This window comes from Mixophyes fleayi, chromosome 7 (genome assembly GCF_038048845.1).
Source record: "Mixophyes fleayi isolate aMixFle1 chromosome 7, aMixFle1.hap1, whole genome shotgun sequence".
NCBI classification, from domain to species: domain Eukaryota; kingdom Metazoa; phylum Chordata; class Amphibia; order Anura; family Limnodynastidae; genus Mixophyes; species Mixophyes fleayi.
The window spans coordinates 5,304,016-5,320,842 of record NC_134408.1 but is presented as its reverse complement, the minus strand read 5'-3'; the positions used below and the strand labels follow the sequence as shown (position 1 = coordinate 5,320,842).

Genomic DNA, 16,827 nt, shown 5'->3' with positions numbered 1-16,827 from the left:
CCATGTAGAAAGAGCTACTCCTCTTAAACAGAATTTATATTAATGATCAAAAAGGGCTGTAATAGCTAACTACACTTAGAACTCCCTGAAACAGACTCACTAAAACTACACATACACATACACATACACATACACATACACATACACATACACATACACATACACATACACATACACATACACATACACATACATTTATTAGCTTCTACTAGGAGGCAACCCGTATGTAATTAGGGTTGGGTATTTAAACTAATATCCACCAATGAGCTCGATATAATTTGATTGACACATTTTTCAACCTATCAATTGAGATTTTTAAATGTGTTTACTATAAGGTCACAGGAACAAATATATAAAAGACTGTTTTTTGATAATTAATTATTCAAAATTTTTTGGGAGAGAGTCCAAACTTATAAACATCTAGATAAAGAGAATATATAAAGTACACATAATATGTAAGGTACATTTAGAATATGTATGTTGTTGATTATCTATAGATATCTAAATTAATATGGTGAACCTATCCTGGTATGTCATTAGATGCATTTTATAGTGATTTAAACAATAACTTCTAGGTACAGATGACAATCTCGGGATAGCATTATGTAGATATCTATAGATAATCAACAACATACATATTCTAAATGTACCTTACATATTATGTATACTTTATATATTCTCTTTATCTAGATGTTTATAAGTTTGGACTCTCTCCCAAAAATTTTTGAATAATTAATTATCAAAAAACAGACTTTTATATATTTGTTCCTGTGACCTTATAGTAAACACATTAAAAAAATCTTAATTGATAGGTTGAAAAATGTGTCAATCAAATTATATCAAGCTCATTGGTGGATGTTAGTTTAAATACCCAACCCGAATTACATACGGGTTGCCTCCTAGTAGAAGCTAATAGTGAAATGTATGTCAGGTGTATATGTAGTTTTTAGAAGGAGTCTGTGTCAGGGAGTTCTAAGTGTAGTTGGCTATTACAGCCCTTTTTGATCAATAATATGAATTCTGTTTAAGAGGATTTACTCTTTCTACATGGCATTAATCCTAGATAGATATAAGTAATTTACATAATATAACAATAGTAGCTGATAAACTCAGTCTTTGTATTTGTGAATATTTCCAGTAATTAGACCAGAGCTGCGGTTCACCAGCACAGCCCTTTTACAGGAGCTGAACCTCAGATTAGATTATCACAAATACAGTCATTTGTTATGGTACTAATATATTAGATACAAACCTCATTCTGTTCTTAACAACAATATTGAAACTGCTATTTATCTGTTGGGCAAATGTCACATGTATATGCTGAATATACTTTAACTATGAAATGATGTGAAAAGAACATTAGCAATTTACATGGCATTAACCCTAGCTTGCCACAGATGCAATTAATTGATACAATATAACAGAAGTTGAAAAATACCTTTTCTTTGTATGTTAATGCTCTTCGTAATCAGACTTGAGCTATGCACATCAACACAGCCCTCTCATGTGAGCAGAATCCTAGATTATTATAAATGTAGCTATTTGAAATACCAGAACACAACTTTATTTTGTTCTCAATAATAATACTAAAGCTGCTATTTATAGCACCAAGCAGTTCTCTGAGGTGAATGCTAAATGTATATGCTCAATACTCTTTAATCATAGCGCCTCAATGAAATAATGTGAATATACACAAAGTAATTTGAGACATATATATTTTTCCTAAGCATCCATTTTGCCATAGCTGGTCAGTGAATAATAACCCTATATAACACAGTTTACAAAGGGTGACCAGCTAGCTGGAAAATTATATGCGGCCACTTTTCAAGTGAGAATAGAAGGAATATTTAGTATATGTGGGGTTGATAATTACTAAACCCAGATCACACCTGAAAATATACAGATATAGATATATAACTTTTTCTACTGTTCATTGAGGATCTGTGAAACTGATATACTTACCTTGATAGCGATCGTGTCCCTGGACATGTGTATGCGCGGTCACGCATACATTTCTCTCTGCTCACTATGAGAAACATCATTATAAGCTAACATACTTACCATCCACACGATCTTCCTATAATTTCTTACAGATAAAAAATAATAATAACAACAAGCTGATTTCAGAAATAAACTGGTATCACAAATACTCTGTTGATCTTTACAATACTGAAAAGATATTTACCATCATTTAAGGACATAGAAACAGAACTTACATTCAGGAACTTCATCTGTATTAATTATATACATCATTAGATATCTGTGTTATTAACACAATATAAATATTTATTCATTCAGATGATCTGTGCAGTTTTTGATCATGTTTGATGGTTAATTAGGGATTCTCACTGTGATTATCGTGAATAGGGAGATACATAAATATAGGTGATTCTACCACCACTACACTCTCATGTGTACTCCCATCTCATCTACCTGTCCCAGACTCCAACATTTTAATATTTCAGTTTTTAATTATTAAATTCATTTTTAATGCATATCAATAAAAAAAAAATGTTTTATGAGTTATGTTTATGTATTATCCATCTTCAACAATCCCCTCAATGATATGGAATAATTTCCCAGTATTGGACTAAATATTTGCGTCTTTAGTGCGCCTTCGTTGGAAGTAGTACTGCTTGTCTTTCTTTTATTATATTGTTATATATTACTACTAGAAGTAGCACCTGATAGCAACAACCTAAATTTTTGTACTGCCCTTGTGTGTAAAATATTATAAGAGCAAAAGAAAAATTTTCTTGCGAGGGGGATATTCTCTAATGATTATCCTGTAGAAACACTAAAGGAGCAGTTCGAAAATTTTGAAGTGAACCAGTAAAGAACTATGTCACGAAGACCAATGAAGTAAAGGGTGTGTAGGAGAAGAGGGTGATCAACAATGTCAAAAGCAGCAGAGAGGTCCAAGAGAATGAGTATGGATAAATTACCCTTAGACTTTGCAGCTAGTAGATCATTGATCACTTTTCTGAAAGCAGTTTCAGTGTAATGTTAGGGGTGGAAGCCTGATTCCAGAGAGTTGAAAATGGAGTGAAAGGAGAGAAATTCATACAGGCAGTTGTACACCAATCACTCAAGTAGTTTGGAGGCATAGGGGAGGAGAGACATAGGGGCGGTAGTTAGAGAGAGGCTGAATAGAGAGATGGTTTGTTTACAATTAGTGAGTTGAACGCATATTTATAGAAGGATGGAAATGTGCCAGTGGAGAGAGACAACTTGAAGAGGTGAAATAGAGGTGGGTATGCAGTGGGGGAGAGGGAGCAGAGAATTTGGGAGGGAATAGGTTCAAGGGGCAGATTGTAGGGTGAGGTGATGAGATGAGTGTGGAGATTTCGCCTTCAGATACTGGAGTTATGTGAGGTTACCTGTGAGAAAAGTGGGTGGGCATGTGGGAAAAGCTGGTAAGCAAGGGGTGAAATGTGAGAGACAAGCTTGTGTCCTATGAGGTTGCATGTGATAGAAAAGCTGGTGAGCATATGGTGTGGCAAATGAGAGAAACGTTGGTGGCATGTGAGATTAGCCTGTGGACATATGGAACGGCATGTTAGAGAAAAGTTGATAGGCATGTATGAGAAGCAGGTAAGTATGGGGTGACATAGGAGAGAAAATCTGGCACATAAGGTGGTGTGTTTAAGTTGGTGTGTTTATGTGGTGGCATGCGAGAGAAGCTGGTGGGCATATAGAATGGCATGAAAGAAAAGCTGGTGGGAATTTGTAGTCAGAAAAGTGGATGGCCATTTGTAAGAAGGTGTGTAGGGGGAGACCTGTGAGAGAGAAGCTGGTGGGCACATCGTGTGGCATTTGAGAGAAATGCTTTTGGGCATGTGTGAAAGCTAGTGGGCATGGGGTGCAGAGGGGGTAGAGGAGGGTAGAAACCTGCTAAGCCCATGTGGAAAAGCAAACAACTACATCAAATATGTAATGAATCAGGCCAAATAAATCACCCAGGCAGGTTCATCCATTAGAGTGCATCTACTGAAGGATGCTCTAAGGCAGTGTTTTTCAACTCCAGTCCTCAGGACCCCCTAGCAGTACATGTTTTCCATATCTCCTTGCTGGAGCACAGGTGTGTTCATTACTGGCGTGGTACAATTATTTCACTGGTCACCTGGGAATCTTGCACTGTTAGTGGGTCCTGAGGACTGGAGTTGAGAAACATTGCTCTAAGGCATCATATGGATATTGATACATGGATCATATGAATAATCAGCATTTCCAGGTGAAGAATGCTCTGTTACTCTATGTATACAGGACAATCATGGATCTAATATGAATGATCAGCATGTACAGGTGAGGATTGGTGTGCTACTCTATGTACACAGACATTCACAGATACAGTCAAGTCCATAAATATTGGGACATCGACACAATTCTCATATTTTGGGCTCTATACACCACCACAACGGATTTGAAATGAAACTAACAAGATGTGCTTTACCTGCAGACTTTCAGCTTTAATTTGAGGATATTTACATCCAAATCAGGTGAACAGTGTAGGAATTACAACGGTTTATATATTTGCCTCCCACTTTTTAAGGGACCAAAAAAAATGGAACAAACTAAACAATCCTACATCAAACTTTTACTTTTTAAAACTTTGTTGCAAATCAATTACAGCCTGACGTCTAGAACACATAGACATCACCAGACGCTGGGTTTCATCCCTGGTGATGCTCTGCCAGGCCTCTACTGCAAATGTCTTCAGTTCCTGCTTGTTCTTGGGGCATTTTCCCTTTAGTTTTGTCTTCATCAAGTGAAATGCATGCTCAATCGGATTCAGGTCAGGTGATTGACTTGGCCATTGCATAACATTCCACTTGTTAGCCTTAAAAAACTCTTTGGTTGCTTTTGCAGTATGCTTCTGGTCATTGTCCATCTGCACTGTGAAGCGCCGTCCAATGAATTTTAAAGCATTTGACTGATTATGAGCAGATAATATTGCCCAAAACACTTCAGAATTCATCCTGCTGCTTTTGTCAGCAGTCACATCATCAATATTACTCCCACTTAGATTGGGGGGCGCCGGTGCCCTGTCTCGACCAGGGCACTAAAATGTCTAGTTACGGCACTGCCTGAAAGTAACAAGGATACTGGGGAGGTGTTTTTATTATACCCTGTATGTTGTCTATGCCAGACTGTAGTGATATTTGTTGCAAGTTATTATTTACATCTGTTGTTGCTGTTTTGTGCTACCATTTTGTTCAATAAACTTATTTGTGTTATTTTCGGATATTTGCCTGGGCGATGTTGAACCTTGGATAGGTACCGGGTAGGCCAGCTGTGCGGTACAGAAGGTTACATTAAACCTGGTATCCTCACAATAAGTTATTAAGCTAGATTTGCATACAAGGAGTAAGAGAAAAGCAAATGTAAAACATTTCTCCCAATGTAAATTGGCATGACATGGAGAGACTGATGCAGGGAACATCCCAACATCCCAAAACCTAGATCGGGATCAGTGAAGCAGGTCCTAGTACATAGAATCTACTTGTAAGAATAATGTAAACACTTCAACTGCCGCATTGGCATGCCTATAACCTTTGAGTGTGTGGTGCAGACTGCAAGTTTCTCCTTCTCTGATCTCAAATGTGCTGCTTGCAGATCAGATGAAGGCTCTAAGGGCTGTCTGTTGCCCATCACTGTTCCAAGGGTATATGTTAGAAAGAATAGTAATTTATCTATGGAGAGAGAGGAAAAGTGGTCTAACTATAGTTCCAATCCAGAACTGAATTTTCTGTGTTGTTCCTATACATATCATAGAACACCACTGTCAACTTGCTAGTGTAGTATAGTGCTTGAAGGAGTGTGGGGTTGAATGGGAGTACAATTTCATATTTGGTGGTTGCTTGAGGGTATGTTAATGTATGCAATGAGGCTAAGAGGAAGTTGCTCTGCCACCCGGGAATTCAGAAATTACATTACAGTGCTGTATACTTTGCATTTGTGTCTTGAATCATGTTACAGTCTATCGATCATGAACGTGAAGAGTGAATTCTCTTAGATATGTTGTGTAATTTCTTGTTCACGAAACAATGTTACCAGTTGTAGTAGTAATTGATTCTAGGACTTTGTGTGCATAAATTACTTTTGTTCATGTAGCAATCCCTTAGATATCAGATTAAGGTAGCATGATTTTATCACATATTGGATATTATTTGTTGGAGCTTGTTTAGGCTTATGCTAGGCCAGAGAGTTTACCAAATAAATGTGTAAAGCACTGAATTAATGAGGATAATGTCTGTGTGTGTGTGTATATACAATAGTTGTAAAGAACTACACAAATAAACACAAAAGAAAACAAGCTAAGTACCTAAAAAAATACAGCTGAATAAGCTTTTAAAGGAAAAAAAATCCAAAATGATTATACTAAAAAAAAATCTAAACCAGTGAATAAATAAAAAGCATATAATTTAATATGAAGATACTACACATAAATATAACATCAATGAATAATAATTACTCTGCAAAAATACATTTAAATCATGAAAACACTGCTTCCGCATACCTCACTGGAACTTCTGATCAAATGTTTATTTTGTTCGTTCTGTTACTTTATGTCTGAAGTGCTAGTCTGCTGTTATAACTGCTGGGTGTAGGTTAAATTCTTTTAGACACATTTTAGTGCCATCTAGTGAATATTGTTTGAATTTTAGTTTAGGAATTGAAATCAATTTGACCAGAATTGACTCTGTAGATGATTCCAACTCTTCAGTTTCCTCATAACATCATTGCCTGGTAATGTAGACATTGTATAGGTTTGATGGATTTTTAGATAATGTACAATGAGAAAGCTACTTATTTAACAAGGTTCATGGAGAAACCTAAGATCTTCCCAAAATCTTTAATTAAGGCCATTGAGGTAAAACATTACAATCCTGGATTTGTGAGCTATAGAAGTAATGTTTTAAAAAGGTTATATTTTTTGGTTTGACACCCAATATATATATCTACTATATAAATGCCTAGTGGCGTGTGTGGAAAAAAAAAACCCAAGCTGCAGCGCCACCTGCTGGGCTGAGTTATACGCTGACCTATATATTTCTTGAAGGAGAAGTGACAGTTGGGAGTGGTTGGTGGTTGCCGGGGGTGACATGGGGAGTTTTTAACACCTTAAGTAGCTTGATGAAGGATGAGGTGATGGAGAAAAATGATGAGGTGGTGACATGTGGACAAAACCACATTAAAAAAGGGCGCTTGCGTCGGGAAGTAACGCTCTTCCCCTGAGGAGGCCTGGGCTAGGCCCAAATGCATGACAAGAACCTTTTTAACACCTTAAGTAGCTTGATTTGACTAGAATGCATGAGTATCATGCACGGGTTAACTTGTGTGTATATATATATATATATATATATATATATATATAATCACAATAAAAGATATATCTGGCGCTAATCACCACAGCGTGACAACTTTAAATCACAGTAATATAATATCAGTCCCACATATAAAATCCATAAGAATCACTTGACTCTTTTGCAAGTGGCAGCCTCAGTAGCCTGAAACCAGATGGTTGGTCTGGACGGATGCAATGCTGTAATACAAAGACAGGCAGGGCGCCTCTAAGTGGAATATCAAGTATACAGAGTGGAAATGCGTAATAATATGCGTACCGTGAGGTAAGCAGCAATGGGTCTCCAGGAAAAAATGGAGCAGTCTCTGCTGTACTTGTAGTCCTCCAAATCTCCACCAATCAGTCATACAATATGGAAAGAGCAAACATAGTGTAACATTGAAATGTAATTGGTAAGGGCCGTTCACCAAATACCCCACAATCCTATGGAGTGTCTGAGATTGTTGTCTCAGATTATCTTATACAGGACACCCCAATGAGTGCAACAAGTATGTAATCAAAATCTGCGTACCAAAAATCATGTAGATCTCACGTCTAGGTACTTCAGGACATATGCAACATCAATGACTTTGCAATCCCAGCTTGCTGGTAAGGCCTACTCCTCTCACATAAAAGGTTCCTCTTTTCATATTGAAGTAAGAGGTGTCGGGATTGCGGCAGCGGAGTATATGCGGGAAAAGCTGGTGGGCGGCAGTGAAACACGATTGTGTGGAGAAGGTCTTTTTCCACAAGAGTGACTCCAGGAACAGACAGAAATGATGCAGCTCCTGCCTACTGACTATCAGAGCATGCTCCATGCTCTACAAGTACAGCAGAGACTGCTCCATTTTTTCCTGGAGACCCATTGCTGCTTACCTCACGGTACGCATATTATTATGCATTTCCACTCTGTATACTTGATATTCCACTTAGAGGCGCCCCGCCTGTCTTTGTATTACATATATATATATATATATATATATATATATATATATATATATATATAGTATAACTTAATTCCTATGGACTTATATGGACTTTATATAAAAAGGTAAGGGCGGAAATGCAAAGGAAGAAGTGTGCATTTAAATTGTTTAAAACTGAAGGGTCTGAGGAGTCCTTTTGTAGGTACAAGGAATGTAATAAAACATGCAAAAAGGAAATTAGATTGGCTAAATTAGAAAATGAAAAACAAGTTGCAAAAGAAAGTAAGACAAACCCCAACAAGATTTTTAAGTATATAAATGGCAAAAACATAAAAAAGATAATATAGGACCCCTAAGAAGTGAGATGGGTGAATTGATAAATGATGCTAAGGAAAAATCAAAGATATTAAACACTTTCTTTTCTTCAGTATTTACTAGAGGGGAACAAATGGTAGGAATAACACATAAAAATGAAAATGAAACTGTACCATTAATTAATACATGGCTGACTAAGGAAGAAGTCCAAAGGTGACTGAAGAATATTAAGATAAATAAATCTCCAGTTCCAGATGGCATACACACAAGGGTTCTTAAACTCAGAAATAGCTAGACCGCTAATTAAAATTTTTATAGTTTCAATATTATCAGACTCAAAACCAAGGGATTGGCGAATAGCAGATGTGGTGCCGTTGGATGGTCATTTCTCACTACCCCACATCCAGATTTCCAATTCAAATTATACACCTTTACCTACAGACCCCTCAACAATGCCACACCTTCATATATCTCAAATCTCATATCAAAATATTCTCCCTCCCGCCCTCTTAGATCTACCTCTGACCTGAGTTTTGTCTCATCTCTCGTACTGCTCCCCACTTATGGAATTCCATACCTAGCCCAATCTGGCTTTTCAACAACCTTCAATTTTTAGACGCTCTCTGAAAACCCATCTCTTTATTGGAGCTTACCCTATTCCTGTCAATACTACTCACACTAATGCACCCACACAAGTGTCCCAGTCTCCACTCTAAGACATACTCCCTACTCTTGTTTAAGCTGTGCCCTCTTTCACTTATAATGAAATCTCTGTAATATTTTCTTTTATGGTTGCATTTATATGATCTTACTTGTCTTTCCCTGTTTTATGTACTATACGGTGCTGGAGAGCACTATGGCAGCTCATAAATCTATGATAATATAATAGTAATCCAGGGTGTGTTGATACCAATTAGACGGCTTGCAGAAGTGCTCGCTGTGGTAAATTTTAATGTGAAATTCTTATGCCACATCCTGGCTGCATAAAACTGCGACTGCTGACATGTTTTGTCTGTGAGTACTTTTTCAAAGAATGCAGAGTACACAGCTATTGCAGTAACTATAGTGACTGTTCCTAAATGATCTAACCTACTGCCTAATAATATTGGGCCTGATTCATTAATGAAAATACTCATCTATTTTACTTAAGTTTTCTCCTGGACAAAACCATGTTACAATGCAAGGGGTGCATATTTGTTTATTATTTTGCACCTAAGGAAAATACTGGCTTTTTTTCCTAGATAAACTTTAAATTTCAGTGTACAAATAAGCTATCAAATATTTATGTGCTACATGAAAAAACAGACAGTATTTTCCTTATGTGCAAAATAATAAACTAATTTGCATTCCTTGTATTGCAACATTTTGTCTGGAAAACTTAAGAAAACTTACTCAATTTCTTGCTTAACTTCCTTAATGAATCAGGCTTATTATTATTATTATTATTATTATTATTATTATTATTACTATTTTATTTATAAGGAGCCACAGATTCGGTAGCGTCAGATAATCGAACAAAAACAGATAATACATACACTAAGCAAAGTACATGAAGCAGTAATACTTAAGTAGCACAGATGAGTGTGAGTAAACCTGTGGGGACTCCCACAAAATGTAGCAAATGACATAACAAGGACATATGAGGAAGACGGAGAGTAGACTGACATGTGACAATAGGTAGAGAGGAACCTGCCTGTGAGAGTTTACATTGTAGTATGCCGCTGTGACTGCTCTTCCATGTAATACATCCTAAAACTCAACCAGAACTGTCTGTTATTAGTATATTACAGACTTATATTGTAATGCGGAATCCGGAAACAATAATTCAAATAACAATAAATACACACCCTGCACTGGTATTAATAAGAGTTAGCCCTGTATGCCACTATGGATCTGTAATCCAAAGCACAATAAAACACTTCTATAAAGCACATCATGATTGATAAATTTGTATTGTTCACATAAAAGTAATAAATTCAATTGCTTCATTGAGGCCGTCAGAATGTAATAACTGTAGTATTTGCCTCCATAACGCCTGCCTAGAGCAGAGGCAGCTATATATGTCTCCAAAACAAATGGTCTTCTGGACTAATGCCACCTCTAATATGGAAAACTCTGTTGAATTTCTGACAAAATGTTTTGACACACTGTTCCCCCATTTTTAAAATTGTATTCAGTATCTATTCACTGAACATTATTTTTAGTGTTGTAGCTGCCCTGCCTATGTACTATAAGTTACATGAACATTGCATATATATATATATATATATATATATATATATATATATATATATATATATGTTTATATTTACCTGCTGTGATTTATTGTAAAACTTTTACTAGTGCACAATTATTATAATTTCAGCTAGAATATGTTACATATATAATTCAAAAAGGCAATATCCTGAATCTCGGAATGGTAGTTTATAAGAGGAGCCTCAGGTTTAATTTGGAGTATTTTCTATTAATGCATTCCTCTATGTTTGAGTAAATTATAGCTGATATATCGATATAGTACCCCTTCAATACATATGACTGTTAATGTCGGCACTTTTTTCTCCCTTAGTTATATATCTCTTAATGTTAATTCAGGGAGTGCTGTGACAGTCTTGATGCTTGTATTTAGGCTGCTGAGTAATAGGAGAATCTGTATGTTAGGTGCTATTATGATTAAATATTCACCTTAAATCATGTGTGTCATACGCAGGCACATGCATACACACACAGAAAGACACATGCATAAACATGAGAAGATACACACACACACACACACACAAACATAGACACATAAATAAAGTGGGTACCTATCTATTATTTTAATCATTCCTGTTTTTACTCTTCGTTTATTGTAAATGAGCCATATTTTAAAAACACAGACAAAAGAATCGGTTTCATTTTTGGTTCTATTGAAGTCTATAAATGGACGGCAGCTGTTCTCCACCTTCTCATTATCTGTGAGCACTGAAGAGACTACAATCAGCACAACATACAGTGATCTGACATGGAGACAATTCCTGAAATGACTGAATATATCAATAAATTCAGTCTAGATGATTGTGCCAAAGGGAACCAGGGTTTTAACCGCATTCTCCTCCAACTTTTTGGCTTTTTAGGTCATGGAAAGTCATCGTTCATCAACTCCTGCAAATGTGTCCTAGAAGATGAAGAGTATAAGACGTATGCAGATGTGAGAAGAACAGATGGAGGTAACACCACTGCGAGAATCACATATCCACTGACGGAGACACTTACTCTAGTGGACAACCGAGGCTGCTCCGTCATGAACAGCTATGAATTAGGAGAAATTTATGGACAGTTAGGTAATTGTACAGTAGTATTTGTACTGCAAATGTATTCATTTATAATCAAACTATTTTTAGAACCAACCTGGTTCTCTGATGTTGTTTTATCGATGTTTATTAATATCACAATGCTCTAAGATACTGAATACAAATATTTATACATATATATTGAATCTAATAATATATGTCTCCCAGGCAATCTGTTACCACTTGATGGCGCAGTTGAGTGGAATAAAGATTTTGGACTTGTGGAGAGAATTGTAGAGTCAGAAAACATAGTAAACGCATCTGACTTCGTCTACCCGATATTTGTGTACAGGTAAGAATTTGGTATTTCATGTAAAAAAATGTAAGCTACAAGTGCTGATCCAATCTAATATATTGTCATACAGTAAATAACATTCCCAAAGAACTAAAAAAATATATCAAGTCATACTTATTAATTCACCATATATATTGGACTAATAGTACATATATCTATATATATATATATATATATATATATATATATATATATATATAAATATATATATATATATATATATATATATATATATATATATATATATATATATATATATGTAGAGAGGGAGAGAGATAGATAAATAGATATGGATAGATGAATAGATATAGATATATGCATATAATCAGTCATCAAGAGCTACAATTACATACTAGAAGCTCATTTGTTTCAAAAATAGACTCGTGAATTATTGTTCTTTACGTGCTGCTAATACTACTTCTATGTTAGTCTAGTTTTCACTTATTTTTAAAAGCAATTAAACAAGGCATAAAAATGCTACATAATTATATAATCGCATAAAAGCAATTGTTGATCATATAGCACTCTGGCAGAGAGGGGCCATAAACAAATAAATAAATAAATATAGTCTCACTATATCAATGTTATAATAAAGTGAAAGCGCCACTTGCATTCAACTTGAACAGGTGAGAGCTTATACTGTAAGATCATCACGCTATATTCTAAATATGTGTGTGTGGGGGGGATGGTGAATGATCTCTATTTAAAATAAATTATTATTATAATACATTATGAAAGTAATATTGCACTCTCCTATTTAAATATGCAGGAAAGCGTTTAACAAATATCCGAAATGCTTGATTTTCCTTAATAAGGATAGAGCCTAAAAGATTGTGAAACTTCGTTTATTCCATGTGAAATGAGCAACTGTCAGTATGAAATCATGTAAAAATATTTAAATGACATATTATGTTCTCTGTATTATTGAAAAACATAACAATTTTAATGGATTCAGTTAATTAAAGGTGTAGTGAAGCTTTAAATAAATGTTTCAAATATTGTATATGGTTCCAAGAGGTGAAAGGAAAAATAAAAACATGAATATAGTGTACTCTGTATGACTAAAGTGAGTAAATACATTGCTTGTAATAAACTCACCCTACTGACGAACCTGGATTGCCTTGAACACTGTATTAGGGTACCACATCCACCAGTGCCATATATCAATTAAATTTATTTATTCTGAAAAAAATAAGAAATTCATTTTGCAGTATTTTCTGAATACATGGTATGTACCACATACAAATCTACTCACAAAGCTAATCAGAAGATATTGGTAACTCTGGATTATTAGTATGTCCTCAGGATAAACCCAGTAGCCTCTTGTAAAAGGAAATTGAAAATATCTTTCATGACAGCTACTTCTATGTGTTTCATAGACAACCCATCTTCTTCCTCAGGAAAGTGGTGTTTCTTAGTGGTATGAATCCGTACACTGTTTAGAGTCTGATTTTACTGGTGAATTTAAAATTACTGTCAGAAATGTGTTAGTAAATGTGCTAATTAGGTGAGTGCAATGCAATTGATCTATTAAATAAAAGTTATTTTTTTGTTAAATTATACAGAGAGCATAATATTTTGTTTACAATTTTTTCATGTGTTCATAGTGAGGATTATTCCTGACACCTGAAATAAATGGTCCAGGCAGCATTTTTAATGTTTTCATCTTGTTTGAGTTTCAGTATTTTTTTTTAAGATAACCTCTACTAACTGGCGTTCTTCATGTTATCATTGTAATGAAGGAATTGTGTATTGTGTGACTTTCTTCTAGCGTGAAGAAAGGAATCTCTGACCCAGAAGTAGAAGAATTAAAGGAATTACTAATGAACATAAAAACACTGACAGGTAAGCAGTGATTTAGTCTATGAAGTTTAATGTTCAGATCAAACTGAAAGTGAAATATACAGACGCATAGAAAACTTACTGTACTATATATGTTGTAGATACAACCTATGTTTTATACACACTTTTAAGAGTAAAAAGAGTACTATTGTGGCTAAAGAGGCTAAATGGCTCACTCTCCTTCACTAGAAACTTTATTATTCTTTATATATTGTCATCATTGTGCACCAAAGCTTGCAATCTAAATTACCTACCAAAGGCACACCAGAGCCAAATTAGACAGAATCCAATGAATCTAATATGGTAGGAAATCCGAGCACCTTCAAATACTGTAAAAACTGCAACCCCTCTCAGATAACATACCAGTTCGAATTGATTCCTTGCAGGGTGGTGCTACCACATAGCAAACCAAGACATTTGCCAAGTATAAAGGGACACTTAAAACACTGAATGGGTGATCTAAAGTCACTCCTTCAGGGTTCTTATTTTACCTGTGGCACCTTCGCACTGAGTAACGATTGCCAAGGAAATTATATTAAACACTCCCTTCCTTATTGGCTGGCAGTGGGGAAGAAGTTTGTGTTTAAAAGTATTTTGTCCAGCCTTCCTCTCCTTTCTCTTGACTTTTCTTAACTTAAAGTGAAGGCAGGAAGAGGGAATGGGTTACACGTAAAGTTGCTGCTCCTCAGCATTCATTGCAGTAGTAAGTACTTCAGAAGCAAAATATATAATATACTGTAAAATTATAGTATTTGAATGACTACTGCTGAATGGTCAGTATATATAATGTATGTAAACAGTAACACTTATGCTTTTTGGTGTCTCTGCAGAAATATGTCCAATGGTCGTCCTTACCCATAGGACACACTCAAATTTCAGTGATGTTAAGACCAAGTTTGAGAACATGGGTATGGACAGGATTTTTCCTGTTGAAAATTTCACCCCAGAAGATCACGTAAAGACGAGAGGAAAACACGAGAATATTCTAAAGTTTTTCATTGAAGTGATTAGAGATATTACATACCGTGTGGATCGATTTAGCAAACCAGAGGAGTTAAGGCAGAAACGGAAGAAGTTTGTTCTTCAATATGTATACGAGAGAGATTTGAAAAAGAAAAATGAGGAGATGGAAGGTCTTAAAAGGAGATTAAGAGCAAATCAGGTTCAGAATACAGGTGGAGGTGGAGGTGGAGGTGGAGGTGGAGGTGGAGGTGGAGGTGGAGGTTGCCTCTTACATTAGAATTCAGGTTTAGGCTTATTTTGCAACCAATGCATGTAAAAGGATTTAATATCAGATGTTACAAATTGTATCCAACCATCTCAATATCATCATTTATTAGATAGATTATCTGATTATTGATGGATGGGTTTTCCAAAACAGTTGTTAGTTTTCCCCATCTTGCTTGTCTGTAGCATGAGCAAATATCCTAAGCTTGTTCTTGTACCTATTTCCAAAGAAGAAAGTATTTTTGGTAAGTTTTGCCCTGCTGAACCCATTGAGTCTATTTGTCAGATGAGCATGATGACTCCTTTGTAATCAAGTCTCTAGAAATTAAAATATATAGACACATATTGGGTTAGACAGTATTTGGTGAGTACACAGATAGAGTAGTGTATCACAAAAGCCAGCTGCACCTGATTGTGCACACAAAGGTGGCACCTGTGTATGGTGATGTCATGTTTGTGTAGATAAGCACAGAATCTCCATAATTTAAGAGCATTATATTGGGAAAAATGAAGGATATTTTCACAAAAATTCTATCTAAATATTCTATCTATATATTCTATCTAAATAGAAGACCAGTAGAGATTCCATGCCAGGGCTCCTTGAAGTTTGGGGCACTTACCTTATTATGTTACTACACTTTGCATTCTGTCTGTAATGACAACAGTGTGAAGCAGAGCTGCAATCAGTTCTGTGGTCATTTCTAATGCATTGTTGTTTGGATTTCCAATCTCCTGAGTTGTTGAAATGAACAGAAGACCTTGTACAGCATTGTTGGGAGGGATGTTCCACCAATAATCATTAGTGAATGTGATATAAATTATAACATAAATTCATTAATTATTGCACTCATTATTTTCTTTTCATTCATTTTAATTGTAATTGCTGTGCCTGCTAATTTCATGATGCTCTGTATTAAATATATAATCATTGTTTTGTAAAGCAAACAAATATAAAGTCCTGTTTATGGATATTAGAGAGAGCTATCTGAAGTCAATGGGGAATTAATGTATGCTTTGCTTCTAAATAAAGGAAATTTGATGTTTCAACATTCTTCATTGTCTCATATTTCCATAACAATAACAATTGTTAAGAGTATCATACAGTTGGCTGGAGCAGAGGACAACCGGTGCAGAGCACCATTTTCAGACAAATCCAGGTGAACCACTAGGTAAGAGAAAAATGCTCTTTGAATTTTGAATTAGTGACTTCTCCCTGTGTTCCTTAACTTACTGCTTTCGACTGGTAGGCCCTTAATGATCTCATCTTTCCTTGTAACGTGGTTGCTAAACCTGAATACATTTTATTTGTTCCCTTTTGTTCATATAATTAAAAATGTTGTTGCATACTTTGCTCCTTTGAACTCTGTATTTTGTAATATTTATTAGATGTAATGTATTAATTGAGCATAAAAAGTAATACCCCAGGTGATGCCTTTATGATGATTCCACGTACCTTGACTTGAGGAGTCCGTGGTTGCTGATAGAACCTTATGCAGTGACCAGGTCTAGGACTATAAATCTGCTTGCCCCTGGAGAACCTCGTGATTG

The 16,827-nt window shown here is 35.5% G+C and overlaps 1 protein-coding gene and 1 long non-coding RNA gene across 2 annotated transcripts; one reads left to right on the top strand and one right to left on the bottom strand.

The window, feature by feature from the left end:
- Nucleotides 1-11,395: 11,395 nt before the first annotated feature.
- On the bottom strand, nucleotides 11,396-15,178 carry LOC142097167 (uncharacterized). Its single transcript, XR_012678141.1, has 3 exons — nucleotides 15,077-15,178; nucleotides 13,309-13,392; nucleotides 11,396-11,740 (listed from the first exon to the last, which is right to left on the bottom strand). It is a non-coding gene; the product is annotated as an uncharacterized LOC142097167 (long non-coding RNA).
- Nucleotides 11,516-16,326, top strand: LOC142097164 (uncharacterized). The gene is made up of 4 exons (XM_075178785.1): nucleotides 11,516-11,906; nucleotides 12,084-12,207; nucleotides 13,982-14,055; nucleotides 14,883-16,326. The coding sequence occupies exons 1-4, from the start codon at nucleotides 11,588-11,590 to the stop codon at nucleotides 15,290-15,292; spliced, it is 927 nt and encodes a 308-aa protein (XP_075034886.1). The 5' UTR covers nucleotides 11,516-11,587; the 3' UTR covers nucleotides 15,293-16,326.
- Nucleotides 16,327-16,827: the final 501 nt, after the last annotated feature.

What these genes read in the sequence shown, in the direction of transcription:
- LOC142097164 (XM_075178785.1), top strand. Translation starts at nt 11,588, where the DNA reads ATGGAGACAATTCCTGAAATGACTGAATATATCAATAAATTCAGTCTA. An exon ending in TACCCGATATTTGTGTACAG is followed by an intron (nt 12,208 to 13,981) that starts GTAAGAATTTGG and finishes ACTTTCTTCTAG; the next exon opens with CGTGAAGAAAGGAATCTCTG. An exon ending in GAACATAAAAACACTGACAG is followed by an intron (nt 14,056 to 14,882) that starts GTAAGCAGTGAT and finishes GTGTCTCTGCAG; the next exon opens with AAATATGTCCAATGGTCGTC.